This window comes from Marmota marmota, unplaced genomic scaffold, assembly GCF_001458135.2.
Source record: "Marmota marmota marmota unplaced genomic scaffold, marMar, whole genome shotgun sequence".
Taxonomy (NCBI): domain Eukaryota; kingdom Metazoa; phylum Chordata; class Mammalia; order Rodentia; family Sciuridae; genus Marmota; species Marmota marmota.
In genome coordinates this window covers 9,680,542-9,698,103 of record NW_026000037.1, presented here as the reverse complement: position 1 = coordinate 9,698,103, position 17,562 = coordinate 9,680,542, and the positions used below count along the sequence as shown (strand labels likewise).

General features: G+C 40.8%; 1 protein-coding gene and 1 long non-coding RNA gene across 6 annotated transcripts in view; one reads left to right on the top strand and one right to left on the bottom strand.

The window, feature by feature from the left end:
* Nucleotides 1-13,115, bottom strand: part of Pcdh10 (protocadherin 10) — a 58,109-nt gene extending 44,994 nt beyond the window's left edge. For 2 of the 3 annotated variants that reach the window (XM_048812063.1, XM_048812064.1), the window contains exons 1-3: nucleotides 9,629-13,115; nucleotides 7,972-8,030; nucleotides 7,325-7,431 (exon numbers count right to left, since the gene is read on the bottom strand). In XM_048812063.1, the coding sequence (XP_048668020.1) occupies nucleotides 7,325-7,431; nucleotides 7,972-8,030; nucleotides 9,629-12,256 (2,794 nt within the window). In that variant the 5' untranslated portion in view covers nucleotides 12,257-13,115. The remainder of the gene's footprint in view (nucleotides 1-7,324; nucleotides 7,432-7,971; nucleotides 8,031-9,628) is intronic. The other variant, XM_015479037.2, reaches the window with a different exon arrangement.
* Nucleotides 13,116-13,245: 130 nt separating this feature from the next.
* The window catches only part of LOC125619342, a 71,855-nt gene continuing 67,538 nt past the window's right edge, over nucleotides 13,246-17,562 (top strand). For 2 of the 3 annotated variants that reach the window (XR_007350839.1, XR_007350840.1), the window contains exons 1-3: nucleotides 13,246-13,378; nucleotides 14,593-14,665; nucleotides 15,102-15,178. This is a non-coding gene — a long non-coding RNA (uncharacterized LOC125619342). The remainder of the gene's footprint in view (nucleotides 13,379-14,592; nucleotides 14,666-15,101; nucleotides 15,179-17,562) is intronic. The other variant, XR_007350838.1, reaches the window with a different exon arrangement.

Genomic DNA, 17,562 nt, shown 5'->3' with positions numbered 1-17,562 from the left:
ATCTCCTTGTTATCAGTTTTTTCATCATTTTTAAAAGAGAAGAGATCTGCAAATATAAGGGCAAGACTTGTGGAAAAGATACCTCTGAAAAAGATGTTTTTAAACTACTCGAAAAATTGGGACTAGGGGGATGGACATGTTTGCTCTAAATTATTCAAAGAACCAGGAAATGGTAAGTAGAAAAGGAATGCATATTAAAAAAAAATCTCTTGTGAAGTTCATAACAGGGGGAAAAAATGCAGGTATAAAGGCTTTACAATCCCTAACCCCTAACATGATGAATCAGCTGCTTTTTTTTTTTTTTAAACAAAAATGGAAGAAACATGCTAAGCTCTATCAATGATATTTAGGTTATAGTATTTAGACCAGAAACGGGGAAATTCAACAGAAACATGGCATACACATTGATAAACCAGTAAATATCAAGTAGAAACAAGACTTCATGGGCAGCTAAAAGCACATTTTCTCAGATTCCTAGGAAATGACTTTCTAAAGGTATTTCTCATTGGCACTCTGGTAATCCATATTACTACAAATCACTTATTATTTGCCGCCTTAGACAAACCCAGAACAAATGGCTGTAATTAGTGAAACCAAGGTAACCAAATGCAGAGTGAACCAGCTGTGGATACTATTGACAATTACCTTATTACTTGTCCTTGGTTGTAAATACTTGTCCCAGTCAACACAAAACTACTTACTAATCCTATAATACCATGATTTCTAAAGACAACTTCAGACTTCATTGTCTTCCTTAGATTGACAAGACTATTAATTAACTGATTATGATCAAGAAAGCTCATCTAGTTTCTTAAACAAGGCATAAGAATTTTTGAGTACTACAGAAAACTATTTGATATTCATTTTGATATATAACACTACAAAGAAAAGCACATGAACAAAAATACTGTTTTAATGTTTTTCTAACCATAATAACATATTTACTAAATATGTTTTAAAACAAGATTAATTTGAAACTACCAAAGTATGATTTATCTCTACAAAAGAAACTCTTCAATAAATGTCAAGTAAGGAAAAACTGGATTTTTTTTAAACCAACAGAATAATATTTACCTAATGAACATACTTGATTATTACTTCTATAAATGCAACAAGTGATTTGAGCCCTTAAGCAAGTATCAGTTTTTAAATGCATAGCAGTATTAAGTTATATATTGATCTATATATGTTTATTAGTATGCATTAAGGTTTTTATGAATAAAAAATTATTTTTCAAAATTCTAAACATTCTAGGTTATCTATAAATACTTTAGAGTTGAGAACAGTTAATTATATAAATTTTAAAGAAATAACACCAAGTCTTTTATCATATATTAATCTCACTATCTAATGACTTCTTTGTTTTAAATTAAACTGTGCATAATGCCTAGTCTGACTTTGATTATAATGTTCCATTGATAATTGTCATGCATAAGTCTGGAAATAAATTACTGATCAGTGAACTGTTGAGGAATAGAAACGTGAGCTGAAGCTGGTATTAAGGAATCTGAGAACAGCATGTAAGACATGTAAATGTTTCACTAGACACTTGAAAGAAGCACAGTTATTTATCCTATTTCTACAAGAAGATATATAGAAAGGAAAAAGAGAAGATGAATGTTTCTGGTACATGAGTTCATAGTACATAGGTAGAGACCCAGAGAGATTTTTATTTTGACATATTGCTGTAAATGCTGCCTCTTTAATTGTGCGATACAGAAAAAGGGCTTTTTTTCCCATACAGAATAAACTACCATAAGAGTAAAATTACTCTGAACAATTACTTAGTGATTTTCAAAATAAATTTAAGATATTAAATTTCAATAGCTGATGGAATTATATTCAAATTTAAGATGAAATTGTTTTATTAGATCTGGTCAAGTTGGACCCTAATGCAAAATTTGCAATTAATACAATTTTTCTTCATGTGATTGGTATATATATCATTTTAAAATTTCCAAATAAGACCACATAAGATCTTTTCACATCTTTTTCTGTACCCATGCTCAAGTACTCTTCTAATTGTGAATACTGCAGTCTCACACAGAAAATTTTAATAAACTATTATGTCCACATGAAGATACTGCTTTATGATGTCACAAAGTACTTCTTGGTGGAAATTATTTTGCGGGCAGTTTACACTCAATTATGCTCATTTTTTTCCCTCTTACAACCCTGGTTTTCTGTCCGTGTTAACTATTACAGATTGGTTAAATTTCCTTAGATGACGTAATAAGGTTCTTATCAATTGAGAATCTGTACAAACAAATAGATCATGGGCATAATAAAAAAGGGAGGAATATATGAAAATATTTTGCTGAAGCACAAGTCATTGACAAAAGGAAGGAACCTGAATATAAGGTTTTTAATAAATTTATGAATTAATCCTTTTAGTGGAATTTCCTTAGTAATAATACATACAGGTTTACATAGCTAGAATGAAAGACGAAGTAGTTCACATTGTGCCTGGTGTTTTACTAGCTTTATTGATAAAACAAATGGATCTATTCTCATAAGGAAATACCAGACACAGAAATGAAAGTAAACATAATATAGTCAATAAAGTTCAAATAAGTAACAGAGAAATTAATTGAAATTGGATAGTTTTTCATTTTTCATTTAGATATATAGTTTGAGAGCCAAATAAATGTATCACATTGCAGGGGTCCTCACTGTAGGGAGCTATTATATGACTAATATTATTCTTCTATCATTTATCATTAGTCTCATTAAATATATTACCACAAATGCCAAATAAGTAGGGATATATTTAAATTTTAGTGGACTGGCATGTCAGATATCTATGACTTGTTAAAATACATACTTTTTGCTTTGCTCTTACAATCTTTAATAGCTCAAATTGAAAACTTAAAACTTAATGTTTAACATGATTTATTTTTTCATTCAAATGACCTTACTATTGAGCCTATAGGATATGTAGAATAGGAAAAGTACAGGTCCAACTCATTTTTGAAACTTTGCTAATATTCAAGAAATGTCTAAACATACACTTTTTTTTTACTTGCAATCCTTTTTTCCACTTATTTATTTTTCCAGTTCTCAGAACTAATCTGTTCTGCAAAGCATGACAGCTGACGTGATAGACTGCTTGTTATGCAAAGATATATTTAGATAAATTTTAAAGGACATATTTTTAAATTTGTCCCTTAAGTCAGAGGAAGTGGATAGTTCCATTGAGAACAAATTGTGATTTCAAAAATATTAGAGTTGTATTCAAATGGTGCTGGCTTCTAATGATAACAATAAAAAAGTACATGCATATTTCTTTATCATATAACATGCCTTCATTAAGTATGGTAAACGAGTTTTAAAGAAACCAACTCTCATTTTTTGAGGAAGTTTCCATTCTTCCCTTAACTACCTAATAATGGGAAACTAAGAAATACTAATAATAATTACAAGCATTTCTATAATTTTAAGCAAAGTATTTTTTGAAACAGATATTTATAAACATAATTAACTCATGAAAAAATAAAGGCATATCAAAATTTTGTCCCCACTTATCTTTCAAAATAGTTTTCTCTACTTTCTCTCAAAATTTTGTCTTTCATGTTTTCCCAATTAAAACTCTCTTCACATTAAAAGTTGTAGTTCAGAGGTTCAACAGAAACCTAAATAAGCTTTTGTAAACAAACAGTGTAAAATCATTTTATTTATAAAGCTAAAAGCTCCTTTGCCAATATCTAAATTCTTGTTGGAGTTAGGAAAGTGATGTTTGTACTTCATGATAATCCAAGAATTCTCCTGCTGATATTGTAGTGATGTGTGTCTTAATATATTAATTTGAAAGCTCTGACAATCCAAGTCACTTTACATTTTAAATTTATAGCCAAATATTGACCCTATATAGTGTATGGATCTCATAATAGCTGCATAAGAACTAAACACACTTAATAGATAAATTTCTTTACAAATGAAGAAAAATTTACAAGAGAAACTTAATAATTTTTAGGCAAAGTATAACAAGTAACTCAATCACTGGTCAGTTCTCCTCTTCAACATGCTTTTTTAAAAGAACAAATTCATAATTAATTCTAATGTTATTTATAGTATAGACATTTAATAATTGGTAGAAAACTTTCTCTAGTTATATTTAAGATGTTTAATATACAACTAAAACTGTTACATGCTAAAATAGAAAAATCATCTTTTAATCTAATGATTTACTAATAAGATTGAAAATTTATATCTTTAAAGTCCACCTTTTTAGTTCTTCAAGCTGTGATTAATCAGTTTTTGCTCTTGTGATGGTTTATGCATGCATTTACCACATCTCCTTGGACTTCTGCCATACCTAACCAATACATCAATAGTGTGCTGAAAAATAAATGGAAAGCACCTTGACAAGGCTATAGAAAGAAAAGTGGCACAGAGCAGTGGTCAAGCCGAGGAATTTCACACATGGAGCCAGGTGCAGTGGGAAACTGAAAAGCTTATGTGGTTCTCTGTGCAGCTGCCTCCGTGCTTAAAGCCCTTCTGTGCACAAGACTGGTGACTGCAAATGGCTTAGAAAGGAGAAAAGCAAGAAAGCGAAAAAGAGAAAGAACAGAAAAGAAAACTATTCATAAAAGAGTAAACAGAAGGCATATCCAAATAAATAAATACGAAGGAACACTGACACAGGAAAATAAAAGTAAGTAAATTAAGAAAAAGGAAGTTTGAACAGGTAAAGCGCTAAGCTAAATAGTGTGGATTCTGTAGCATGAGATGAGCTACAAACTGCAAGGAAGAATTCAGAATTTTTATCTTTCTAATATTATTTTTTCTTGATAATTTAATCTTCCCCATTTAAAATGTACTTAAGTGGGATTTGCTATTGGTATGATATTTTCATTTGCTTAACCTGGAAATAGAAGGGTTATGAATTATATTACCTCATTTTGCAAACTTGGAAGATCATTATTATCTGGCTTTACCAACAAATAAAACAGATGTATTTGAAGCGGGCTTAACTTTTTAAAAATATTCTAGATATTGACAGTGCAATTTACAATATACAACATCAGTATGGACTGAAAAAGTCATTAATTAAACGCATTTAATTGTCTATATTTAGGACTTAAAAAAATAAAACACTTAAAATCATCCTTACAATAAAATTAAACATATTAAATTTGATCATAATTGAACACACAAAAGTACAATTACTTACTGTAAGTGCTTTATTACACCTAAAACAGCTTTTAGTGTGCCCAGTAGGTTATGGTTGCCCTGTAACTACTAATGAAGTACACAAATGGATTGGTAATTCTGTAATTAATACTTTTACATGTTCAAGAGCTTAGGAATCAGAGAAAATTTACCATTTCAATAAAGAAAAAGAAAAACTGGCTTTTTCAAATGTTTTCCAGTAAACACTTTATATTTTAATATTGCTTTAAATGCTTTGACATCTCAAAGAATTTGAAAGAAACATTACCAAAATGGAAATACTGAGTGCCTTTGTAATAAAATAGCTAGTGGGAAGACATCAATAAGAAGATATTCCCATCTATCTTCCAAATTTAGCCCTTTCTGCAGATGTTTATTGGTTTCTCGTTCTTCGGTTAGGTTATTATGGCTCATTATGTCTAAGGGACTAAACTAATTGAAATGTTCATTGAGATTGGAGTGCTACAGGAAAAACAAAATGGGGTGGGTGGGAAAGGAGAAAAATGCATTTAAAAACATGTAGCAAATATTCCTTTTTTATATCAGACACTTTGTTTTAAAGGGCTGGTAGTTAAGTTGGAAACTCCAAAGAAAGACTAGAAATGGACAATTCTGCATGTATCTTTTTTTTAAAGATAACAATCAATCATATACAATATATAGGGCAAAAATGAAAGGGACTTTGTACTTGCCTATAAACTTCTGGCAAGATCTGGTTTGTTGTCAGGTTCCCAGACACTAAATAGATGCTCTGTTCACTTAACGTGAAGGCCCGCAAGGGGCAGGGACCTCCGGGGATTCTTGGCAGTTCTCAAGTCTCATTAGGTCTGCATATTAATGACTTGCAGCAATATAAAGAGACCCTTGAGCAGCCTTTTCCCCCTTCATCCTGCCTGGATTTCCCAAGGCTAAGGCAGCCTCAGACACAGCACACATTGGCCAAGTGAGAGGCTTGTAGCAACCACTGCTGCCAGTCCACCATGGGGTGTACACTGCCCTTTGACACACTGCCTCAGCACCGTTTAGAGGTCGCCCAAGTGTGTTAAGGAATGGATGCTCTCGAGGAGTAATGTCACCTTAAAATAAAGATCCCATCACTCCGCACTAGTATTACTAACCAAAATCAAGATCAAATCTCAAGAGAGCTGAGAGGAATCCAGAGATAGTCCAATGATGAATATTTTCTAGAAATATTATAACAAAAATCAACTAGCCTTTCCTTTCCCTTGTGTGTCAAATAAATACCAAATTAGAAGAAAATAGTTAAAAATTTAACAAGCACCCTGCCTAGGTGAAATCCAATGAAGTAAACAGAAAACCAGAAGTTTATGAAATTTTCATTTTAAAAAGCACACTTAATTTATTTTTGGATTAGTAATTAGAACTAACAGGTAACTATAAAACTTAAAGGTGGGACTTATGTAGAGAAAATTAAAGCAGAATACAGCGAACAAAAATATGACACTGCAATTCTCATCAGTAACTATCAGGAAGCCCACATACAAAGACACTCAGAGCCAACTCTTAACAGAACACAAAACCTGTGGAAAATACAAGGAAACCCAAAATGCTTCAGACAACATACATTACACATGCTTACTTGTGTCCTGAAGCTTAACGACTCAAGATTGGAAACCCTACTTTCAACCCACCAAGACTCCCAGTCCGCTTTCCTTCCTTCAGTCCATACTTGGTGGAGCCCAAAGTGCATTACTATGGAAGGAAGGAATTTGGATTCTAGACCCCAATCATCCAGTTATCTTCTGTGACCTTGTACAGGTCAATCAATTTCATTCATCTTCTGAGACCTCACCCATAAATAAGTCTAATAATACCTTAATTAACTGAAGACTGAGGACTGGACCAGATGAGAGATCTATGGTTTTCTGTATGCAATATAATTCCACTAAAGAACATTACATATGAAAGATATTCACCAATGATTTCCTAATTTCACCTCTCCAAGGGAATTTCACATTTTTATAAACCTCTTTGAACCTAGAACAACAACATAAGATGACATCATCTTTCTGTTGAGTTGCCAGAATTAAACTGACAGAAAGTTACCTCGGACACCATCTTTTCTTGATTCATTTGGGAGAATAAAAAAAAATCAAAGTCAGCACTTAGATTGCCCTTTGGTCACACTTACCAGCTGACTGGCCGCGGTTGGTGGCATCATGATCACTATCTCCCTGTTCACTGTCTCCATGACCACTGTCCTTAGAGCTTACTATGTCAGCTTCTTGGAATGCAGAACTAGAAGTACAAAAATGCCAGTATTAGAATAAAAAAGGTGAAGAAACACAGAAAACATTCTTCTGCCACCACATGGTCACAGATGTGTGCTGCAGACTCACAGACCTCTTGGTTGGCTTTATTTCTGCATAAAGTTAGTTTTCATAATCTAAGCCTACCTCTTTGAAAATTGATCATGGCCAACTTCAGTACTTAAGATACGTAAAGTTTAGCCATTATTCTATGATTGGGGTAAAATACATATTTACATCTCATTCATAAAACAGATGTAAATATACATCTAAAAGTTATAAAAACTATCACAAGCCATGTAAGCAATTTACACCGACAAAAACATTTTGTGAATTGTATATAAATGAAATAAGCCCTTATAATAATGTGTTATATAGGAAACACAATATCACCAGCAGTTTTGCCCTGCCTGAATTTAAAATACTTTATATACTTTATATTTTAATATCAAATAATATACCTACTTTCTACATTTTTCTAGGTAGCAAATTGTCCAAACACCATGCTAGGGGAATAAAGGGTCCATACCTGTTAACTCGGCGAGGTCTGTCAACTAGATAGCTGAGCTCTGCTCGCTGGTGTTTAGTCTAGGAAAAAAAATAAATAAATCAAGAGCATTTGAATGCTAAGGGTTTAACTTATAGTCTGCATTTTGAGGTTAGGAATAACATCTAGTTTAAATAATTGTGTATACTTTTATGAATTTCCAACCTTTTCTGAGACCTCAGCCTAGTGATTGCTGGGTAAGGGCAGGGAAGATACACAGAGACGTTTGGGTCCAAATTTCTTTCAGTCAGCTGTAAAGGTTTAAAAAACACTGGCCAACTTTAGATGTGTTTTCTTTTTCCTTTTCTTATTCTTTTCTCTTCTTTTTTTGTAAGAGAGAATGCAATTGTCTTCAGAGCTGGGGCTCATGAACTATTATCACTAACAGAGTTAATCTAGTTATACTCTGCAGACTTCAGTGGCCTAAAACGTGTTTAGATGCATACTGGTTGACACAAGAAAAACAGCACGCTCAATAAGCAAAAAGTTTGGATATTTTATGGAATTATTTTGTTGTTTATTTTCAAAATGTGCTTTAGATACAAATGAGCTGTACAAATATATTCATGAAAGTCAATGAGTAATATGAGTAATACCTAAGACTCAAATAAATAAAATAAGGAGCTATCAAGGAGTTCAAAATCCTGCCCACCCCCCTCAATCATCTCCCTCTTCAAAGGCCTTCTGTATTCTTCTCTCGGGCTCCACCACCCACACACCTTTTCCGGTCCAAACTTTTACATGAACCAACTCCATTCTCCCCAGTGCCCCCCCATAGAACTTTGCCACTTCTCCATCTTTTAAAAATAAATCGGAATTGACAAGCCAAATTCTTTGATGAAGAAAGCCAACAGTAGTGATTTATCAAAAACAGTGGCAAGAAGGTGATTATTAGCCAATAAATATTTAAAACAACAATTGTTGAAGCTTTCCTTTTCTTTACTCTTACAGGGGTTTGTGCCAAAGCAACTTCATTCAAATTCACACTGTGTGGGCGTTCGGCTTCAAGAGCTTCTGTAAATGCTGTCCAGAACAGAACTGAAGGCTTTTTTTTTTTTCCAACCCAAGTTCAGAGGATAAGGATCTAATAACTTGTTCACTAAAACATGCATTCGAGCTTAGATAACTATGTAAAGTTAAACAATTTATAGCTTACTTGTACACGCGACTGAAAGCAGCATAAACAAAGCAAAATAGAATCAACTTTATTAACGTCTGGGACAGAAGCGAAGAGCAAAAGACCTTTGCCAGGGCTAGCAAGCCCCTCCCCCACATTTTCCTCTCCCTTCGCGCAGTTTCCCTAATAGCCCCAGGTTTCCAAGAAGGGAAGGGGACGACAGAGGGTTAAGATTTTAAAGGAAACTTGGGAGAGACAGTTTCAAGGTGGCAAAGCACCAGGGGGAGGGAATGAAAATAAATGTGGAGGGGTGGAGCGCAGAGAATTAGGACCAACGCGAAAGTTGGGTTACACACGGAGGGGTGGGAGAAGGTAACCCCACATCCAGGACTCCCACAACGATACAAATAAGCTAATATCCTAAATATAAATACATAGTGCACCAGAGATACAAGGGCCGGGCTAGAGGAGGCTTTCAGATGGAGGAGATGAGAGATGGTGGTCCTTTCGCTTCAGCCTTACCTCGTTGGACAAAATGCTTCCATTGGAGATGATGTCTGGTTGCTGGTCGGTGTAACCGGTGACGATGGCCCCACAAGGATTGTGCTCAGTGTCCGTACTCCGAGAAGGGCTGCAAGGCTTAAGGAACATCAGGTCGGTCTTAGCAGACTCTGGGGTCAGGCAGACCTGGTAGCAGTAATTCTGGTTGTGGTGATGGGAGCCAAAGCCACCGGACTCCTCCACGGGCACCTGGGCGGGGTTACTTGGTACATTGGAGCTCTGCACCAGCATTATGTCCGACTTGCTGAGTTTCTTCTTGCGTGCCCGGGCTTGGCGGCCACAGCAGGTCGAACCCCCGCCACCGCAGCAGCAGCAGCACAGGCAGCAGTCGCTGGCCAGACACGTGTAGATGTTGAGCTTTTTCTCTTTTTGGCAACGTACGGCCAGCACGATCATGGCCAGCAGGAAGATGAAGGACACTGAACCCAGCGCAATGATGAGGATGAGGGTGAGGTCTAGCGAGGTTTCTCCGCTGCCGGAGCGGCTGGGGCGTTGGTGCTCCCCTGACCCGCCGCTTCCGCCCCCGCCCCCGCCCTGGGGCTCCACTGCGCCATCCACGAGTTGAACCACCAGGGTGGCAGTGGAGGACAGGGGCGGCTGCCCGTGGTCTCGCACCTCGATCACCAGCTCGTAAGGCCGCTGGGGGTCGCGCTTGGTTGGAACCCGGCGCGCTGTGCGGAGCTCCCCTGTGCGCCAGTCCATGCGGAAGAGGTTCATTTCATTGCCCCGCACGATGCTATAGGTGAGCCGGGCGTTCTCGCCGTCGTCCGCGTCCACCGCAGCCACGCGAGTGAGCAGGTAACCCGGCTCCGCCGAGCGGGGCAGCACTTCGCGGGCTGGAGTCCCGTTGCGCCCCGGTAGGGGCGCCACGATGGCAGGGGCGTTGTCGTTCTGATCCACTATGAGGATGTTGACGGTGGCGTTGCCCGCCAGCGCCTGGGGGCTGCCGGCGTCCCGGGCTTCCACCTGAAAGCTGAAGTCCTTAAGCTGCTCATAGTCGAAAGATCGCAGAGCATACAAGTAGCCATTCTCAGAGTTGATGGACACGTAGGTGAAGACGCTCATGCCCTGGATCTGGCACTCGAGGATAGAGTAGGCTAGCTGGGCATTGGCCCCCTCATCGCGGTCAGTGGCGCTCACCGCATAGATGTAGGCGCCTGGCACGTTGTTTTCGGTCACATACACGTCGTAGACCGGCTGGCTGAAGCGCGGCGCGTTGTCGTTCACATCCGACACTTGGACCTGGATTGACTTACTGGTGGAGAGCGCCGGCTCGCCCCGGTCCCGGGCCACCACCGTAAGGGTATAGGAGTCTCCAGCCTCTCGGTCCAGGGGGGCCTCGGTCACAATGGTATAGTAATTTTTGAAGGAAGACTTGAGGCGGAAGGGCACGTCCCCCAACAGCTCACACTGCACTTGCCCATTCTCTTCTGAGTCGCGGTCGGTCACGCTGAACAGAGCTACCACTGTGCCTGGCGCTGCGCCCTCGCTCACCGCCTCCTTCACGGTGCTGAAGCTGATCTCCGGCGCGTTGTCGTTAGCATCCAGCACTCGCACAAGCACCTTGCAGTGCGCAGGCACAGCGTTGGGGCCCAGGTCCTTGGCTTGTACGTATACCTGGTACACCGGGCTCTCTTCGTAGTCCAGTTCTCCGCTCACCTCTAGCCGGCCGGTGCGCGGCGAGAGTCCGAAGAGCTCCCGAGCCCGGGGTGAAATGTGGCTGCTGAAGGAGTACACGACTTCACCGTTCTGGCCCTCGTCGGGGTCTGTGGCATTGAGCTGGATCACTAGCGTACCCGGGGGCGAGTTCTCTGGTAGGGACACAGTGTAGACGGGTTGGTCGAAAGCGGGCACATTGTCGTTGGAATCTAGCACTCGGATGGTGAGTAGGGCCGTGCCGGTGCGCTGCTGCTGGGGGGGCAGGCCGGCTCCCCCACCGCCTCCTCCTCCTTCTCCTCCTCCCCCTCCTCCCCCGTCCACCGCGGTCAGCACGTAGCGGTGCACCGCTTGCTGCTCTCGGTCCAGTGGCTTCTCTAGCACCAGCTCAGCGAATCTGTTGCCATCTCCCTGGGTCTGCACGTCCAGGGAGAAGTAGCTGTTGGGGGTGATCTCGTAGTCGCGCAAGGAGTTGGTTCCCACGTCTGGGTCGAATGCGCTCTCCAAAGGGAAGCGGGTGCCTGGCGTGGCGCTTTCAGAGATTTCCACAGTCAGGTCTGGCTCCGGGAAAGAGGGAGGATTGTCATTTATGTCAAGCACCTCAATCTCCACCCGGAACAGTTCCAGGGGGTTCTCCAGGAAGACCTCCAGGTGCAGGACGCAGGAGGGGCTCTGCTTGCAGATTTGCTCGCGGTCGATCTTCTCGTTCACGTACAGCACCCCAGTCTCCAGGTTGAGGTCCAAGTAAGGGGTCCGTGAGTTGGCCACCGTCTGAAACCCGCGAGCTGAAAGTTTTGTAATGTCCAAGCCCAGATCTTCAGCGATATTCCCCACGAAAGTGCCATGTTCCTGCTCCTCTTGTACGGTGTAGTGAAGCTGGGAAAAGACTCCTTCCACCATCCAGAGCAAGGCAAAGAATAATAGCACAATCATCTCCAAAAGGAAAGGAAGCTGCTTCCCAGTAGCTAGTCAGCCACCCAATAACCTCCCCCACCACCACGGAAAAAAAAAAAATCTCAAAAAAATACAAATAAAAGTGTGTTACTTGGGGGGCACCTATGCCTTTCGGTTTTTAAAAATCTTATTCTTTTTACTTCATTTTAAAGCTGTCCTCAATCCAGTCTAATTTTTCAATCTTAGCGCAGGAAAGGTGACAGACGTCCCCTTTCCTCATCTGTAATCTTCCTACTGACCAATTAATAAAATAATGACAATACAATAGTCAGCGTCCTTTATTCCGACAGTCTTGGCGCAACGCGGCGCTGGCAAATCCCAAGGAGGAAATTTCGATATTTCAAGACTGTCCTCGGTTTGTCTTCTTGCTGATGGGAGGAGAATGAGGAGGAGGAAAAAGAGGAGGAGGAGGAGGAAGATGAAGAGGAAGAGGAGAAGGAAGAAGAGATGCTGCTGGCACCGCTGAACATCCCTCTTAATATCAACGGCTGGCAAATGCAGGAGGGCTTAAAAACAGCGAGAAAATTTTGTGCCGGAAAAACACAGAACGGCTCTGCAGCATAAAACTTTCATTCTCTTCATTTCTCTGGCTGGATGTTCTTGACATTTTTTTTTTCTCTTTCGCTCTATTTGTATTTTTTGGCTTTCATATCTTCTCTCCCTTTGTCCTCTTCTCCACCGTCACTTGCCTCTCTGTAAATATAATGAGCAATTTTCTTTTTGCTGTTTCCTGCACAAGGCTCTTTGCTTCTAACCTGTCTCTTTTTCTTTCAGTCCTTCATTCCTCCAGCTTCAGCCTCAAAGCCTGTGATCTCGGCTGGCAGTTTCTGAGCTCCGAGCGCTCGGCTTCTCTGTTTTTGCGCAGCGCCCTCATTCTGCCAACCAATCGTCGAGGAGCACCACCCACTGAGCAAGTGCTTATTGGCCAAACCGGCCGTCAAATAGACACGTCACCGGGCAGCCAGGCCGGGCGGGACACAACCCGCTCCTGGGCTGCCCGGGTTCAGCGTGAGTGTGTGTGTGTGAGAGAGAACAGCCCCGCAGGTCCCGAGGCGCTGGCTGGGGACTCTGCCGCGGAAAGTTCCCAGTCCCCAGCCGCAGGTAATGGGAAGGGAATAGAGAGGTTCCCCTGTTTGCATCAGCAAATGCGAAAACATAATAGCAACAGCTGCGGTGTTTTCTCCGAGGAGCGGGATTTCCAGTGATGCTAACATTCTTTTTCCTTTAAGGTATTTTCCCTGTTACTGATCATGGAAAGAAAACACTGAGAAGGAAAAAGTTGCATGGGGCCAATAATTGGCAGGGGTTGCCCAATTAACGGACTGTAGCAGAGATTGACAGGACATTTAAAAAATGGCTCTAATTTAGCATGTGTCAATCTAAGCCTGAGGGTCTGGAGGGATCTTGTGGAAAGGAGCTAAACGGTTGGAATGGGGTACGGAGGTGGGTCCTAAAAAGCGGAGGGATTTTGGAATGACAGCTTCTATAGACGTGCTTCCGCGTTAGAAGTGCTTCTTGCCTCCCTAAATATATATATACACAATTTTTTTTTTTTTTTTTACCAAATAGATAATTTATTTGGGACATACGTTTGAGCTGAAAGTGTACTGATGAAAGACTGAAGAGTTCCATTTGAGCTACTGCCTAGGAGCCCGCCATCCAAACGCTGGGCTCTGTAGCAAGGTCTCAGAGCACCACCCGGTGCTGCAAGGTTCTTACGATATCCCTGCGCCTGGTCTGGCCAAGTGCCACTCAGCCGCCGGGAGCGCGGGCTATTTTCCGCTAGATTTTTTTTTTTTTTTTCTTTTGACATCGGAGATACCTCCCCTCCCCCACGTTGTACGGGCACCAATTTTTGCCCCGCCTAGGTTCAGCTCTCCGGTATAATGGCCGGGCTGCTGCGTAGGCTGGCAGGGCGGTAAGCTGGTGCGGTACACACGCGGGGCCTCGAGTGTGCACCGCTGCGGGTATTTGCAAACACGTTTGCACATTCACGGTGCTCGTATTCCTCCTCCCTACCCTGTGCTGGGTTCTGTGTAAGCCGCGACCCAGCCTCCCCTGAGTTCCGAAGGACTCGCTTGACCAGCTCTGAGTGCCCACTCCTGAGGCTCGGGGCAACGCGGCGCATCCGCACATTCAGTTCTTGTGAAGTTAAAATACAGCGCGAACTCTTCAATGCTGGAGAGTGGATCGAATGCTAATTCTCCAAGGAAAGATATATAAATATATTTTATATTAATTAATGGGCTGCTCACAAGGAATAGGTTGTTTATTCACGAAAGCAGCCCCTGCTCCGTTTCCTTCTCCTGCCACAGGATAGGAAGAGTCCCTAGCAGCTTCTGCTAATGAATGACCCAAGAGTAACACCACCACAATCTGCGGGAAATGGTGAGTCGTTTCAGACCCCGGGGTATGTTGCCATTTTCTTCAGGCAGAAATTAAAGAGCGTGAGTGTCCATGGGCGTGCTTGTAGTCCGAGGCATGCTCCTGCGAGTCCCGGGAGTTCCTGTCTATCGCCCCGCTCCCCTCCCCCACCCAGTTGGCTCTTTCAGGGATATGGGTCCTGCTTTTGAACGGTTAGAAGGAAAGGATGCCAGCAAAAATGGCTAATCCTTTTCCAGCTGCAGTAAATTGAGGACTGGCCACAGCCAAGAGAAAACCGCTGCAGTTAAAATGATTTCAGCATCACGTCTGCGGCCGAGAAGGAAGCGGCACTGTATAAAAGGACCTGTGGATCAATGAAAAGGAGATTATAGTGTATCTGAATATTAATACGGTATTCCATCTCTACTTCTCACCCCTTCCCCCTTTTCTTTTTATTCAGATCTGCAGGGTTGAAATGAAATGTTTTGAGCTCTTCAAGCTGACTCATCAGAATCCAGGAGCCTAGTGAAAATGATGGTAATTTTCTAATGTGTTCATTTGTACGTATGGAAACACTTGTGTGTGTGCGCGGGTGTACGCGCGTGTTTACGTGTGAGAAACATGCAGCTGAATGACAATGCAGATCCAGAATTTGGGGGATAGATTTTCTGCTTCCAAAATATATATGAAGTTTAAAGAGACTTAGGCATTTGCTGGAAGCAAGAGAGGTTCCAGAGGTGGAGATGAGAACGTGGGGAGATGGCCAGATTTCCCTGTAAATAATCACTACATCCACTGTAACACTTGAGCAGTATTTTTTTTTTTTGGTAGCTGATGGTTTGAATGGGAACTCTCTGCAAACGTGGGTTACAAGCGTCTCCTAGCGGCGAAAGCAACGTAGGGCAAGCCAGATAATTCTGCTTTAGAGCCCTGGTTCTGCAGGGCTTGCCTGTTGGGGGCTCTACCGGATTTCTTGGGTCAACAAGGCCGGTGTCCGCGCCAGCGACGCCAGGCCCCGGTCCTCTAGAGATCTATCCTCAATGACTCCTAGTCTCCGCGGCGCCGACCCGGGACCAGAGGGGTGACAATGGGGTCTTCTGAGCAGAATAGAACTGCTCCGGCCCTCCGCCCTTTGAGAGGCGACTCCTTCCAAGGGCAATTGCGAGATCATTTTGTTTGGAGCCAACATTTGGACTTTGGTATTAATAACCTTCTCTGCCTCCTTACCCTGGAGCTATTAAAATAACTCCACCCTGTCACCCAAGAAACAAAGCAACACTTTAAAATTGCTTTCTTAAAATGCCTTTTAAACAAACAGGTTTACTTTCTAGCTTGTGATAATTAAGCAGATCCCCCTATAGCTTTTGCTTTTCCACTCTTCCCCCGGAAAACCCAGAATTTAGTGAGGGCATGGTTATATGTGCTGCAATCTGGATGATGAGGTTGATGACCTCTTTGAAGTGAAGAGTGCCATGTATGTCCTGCGTTCTTCGACTCCCCATAACTGGAGTGGGAAGGGAGAAGCAAATTTAGTTTACATAATCCACCCTCCATCCCTCGCTAAGCCCCAGGAGCGCCAGCTGTCTGAGCTAGGAGGAACTGCATCCCAGAACAGAAGGGGAGAAGTTTTTATCATTGGAGGAAGATTATAAACATCTGGGTTCATAAGTCTTGGTTTATACGTTGTATCGATAATGCATATTTGTCTTTCCTTTGCGTTCTAAGTGAGGCAGAAATAAAGGGGGCTAAGAATCCTTGAATTGCGTTTTACAAACTATAAAACTAGGTATAGAGATTGCTTTTCCCCCCAGTCTTTGCTGGAATGGGCGGGAGAGAAACAAGTTTGTCAACCAGCATTTGGATAAATGAGTGTTTGCATTGACTTAAGTTGATGCGAACGCAATTTGTTTCTAAATCCTTTTGTTATTTCAATGTGCTAGGAGCTTGGAGAGATAATATCTTTTTAAAATAAAACAAAACCAAAAAAGAATTTAAAAAAATAATGATTTATCAATAAGGAGAGTTTCAGATGCCAGACTGGACCAGGATTGAGCAAGGTGGTTTCTGTCACTTATCATTATCAGCAAGCGTAGCCCATAGTTCAAACACAAAGGATCCAGACTACTTGCATGTTTTGTGGTAACCATGAAATAGGTTTATTTGTGGTAGTCTGACCCAACTGAAGAAGCAGAAAGGCAAAGCTTTGGAGCTGGTGTCATGGACACTGTATCAATTTTTGTTTATCTTTAGTAAACAGTGAATAATGACTAGAATTTCTGGGAAAGCTTTATAGCTTATGCTATTAAGTACTCAAGTATTTCTAGTTACTGTGATATAATGTTTTGAACTCAACAGAGAACAAACCAGTCCTTGTTCTTGGTACTGAGAATACTAGATAGTCCATTAAGCACCATTATCTTGATATTCAGAATAGAATCATGCCTCTTCATTTTGTTTAACCTGGCTGATATTGGTGGAGCTTCACATTTCAGTGTCTTTTCAGTTATCAGACAGGGCCAGTATTTTGTTAAACTCTAAACAGTGAATTAAAAGCACTGAATGAGCTGAAGCAGCCCACTAATGCAAAATGACAAATTGCACTTAAGCAATACATGAACAAGAAAATGATTTATGGATTTTTACAATGGCCCAAGCAAATGAAAGCAACATGAATTATACATCCTAATGCTCAGGATATCATTTTCTAATAATACTGTTTCAGGGCAGATACTATGCTCTCCTCCTTTCTATAAAGAAATTGATCAATAAGAGAATATTTTTAAAATTAAGCAATGTCTTTTGATACTGATTCAATATATATATGCATATATTGTTTCATACTGATTATATATATGTATGTATATATATATATGTATTTTATATATATATATATATATATATATATATATATATATATGTGT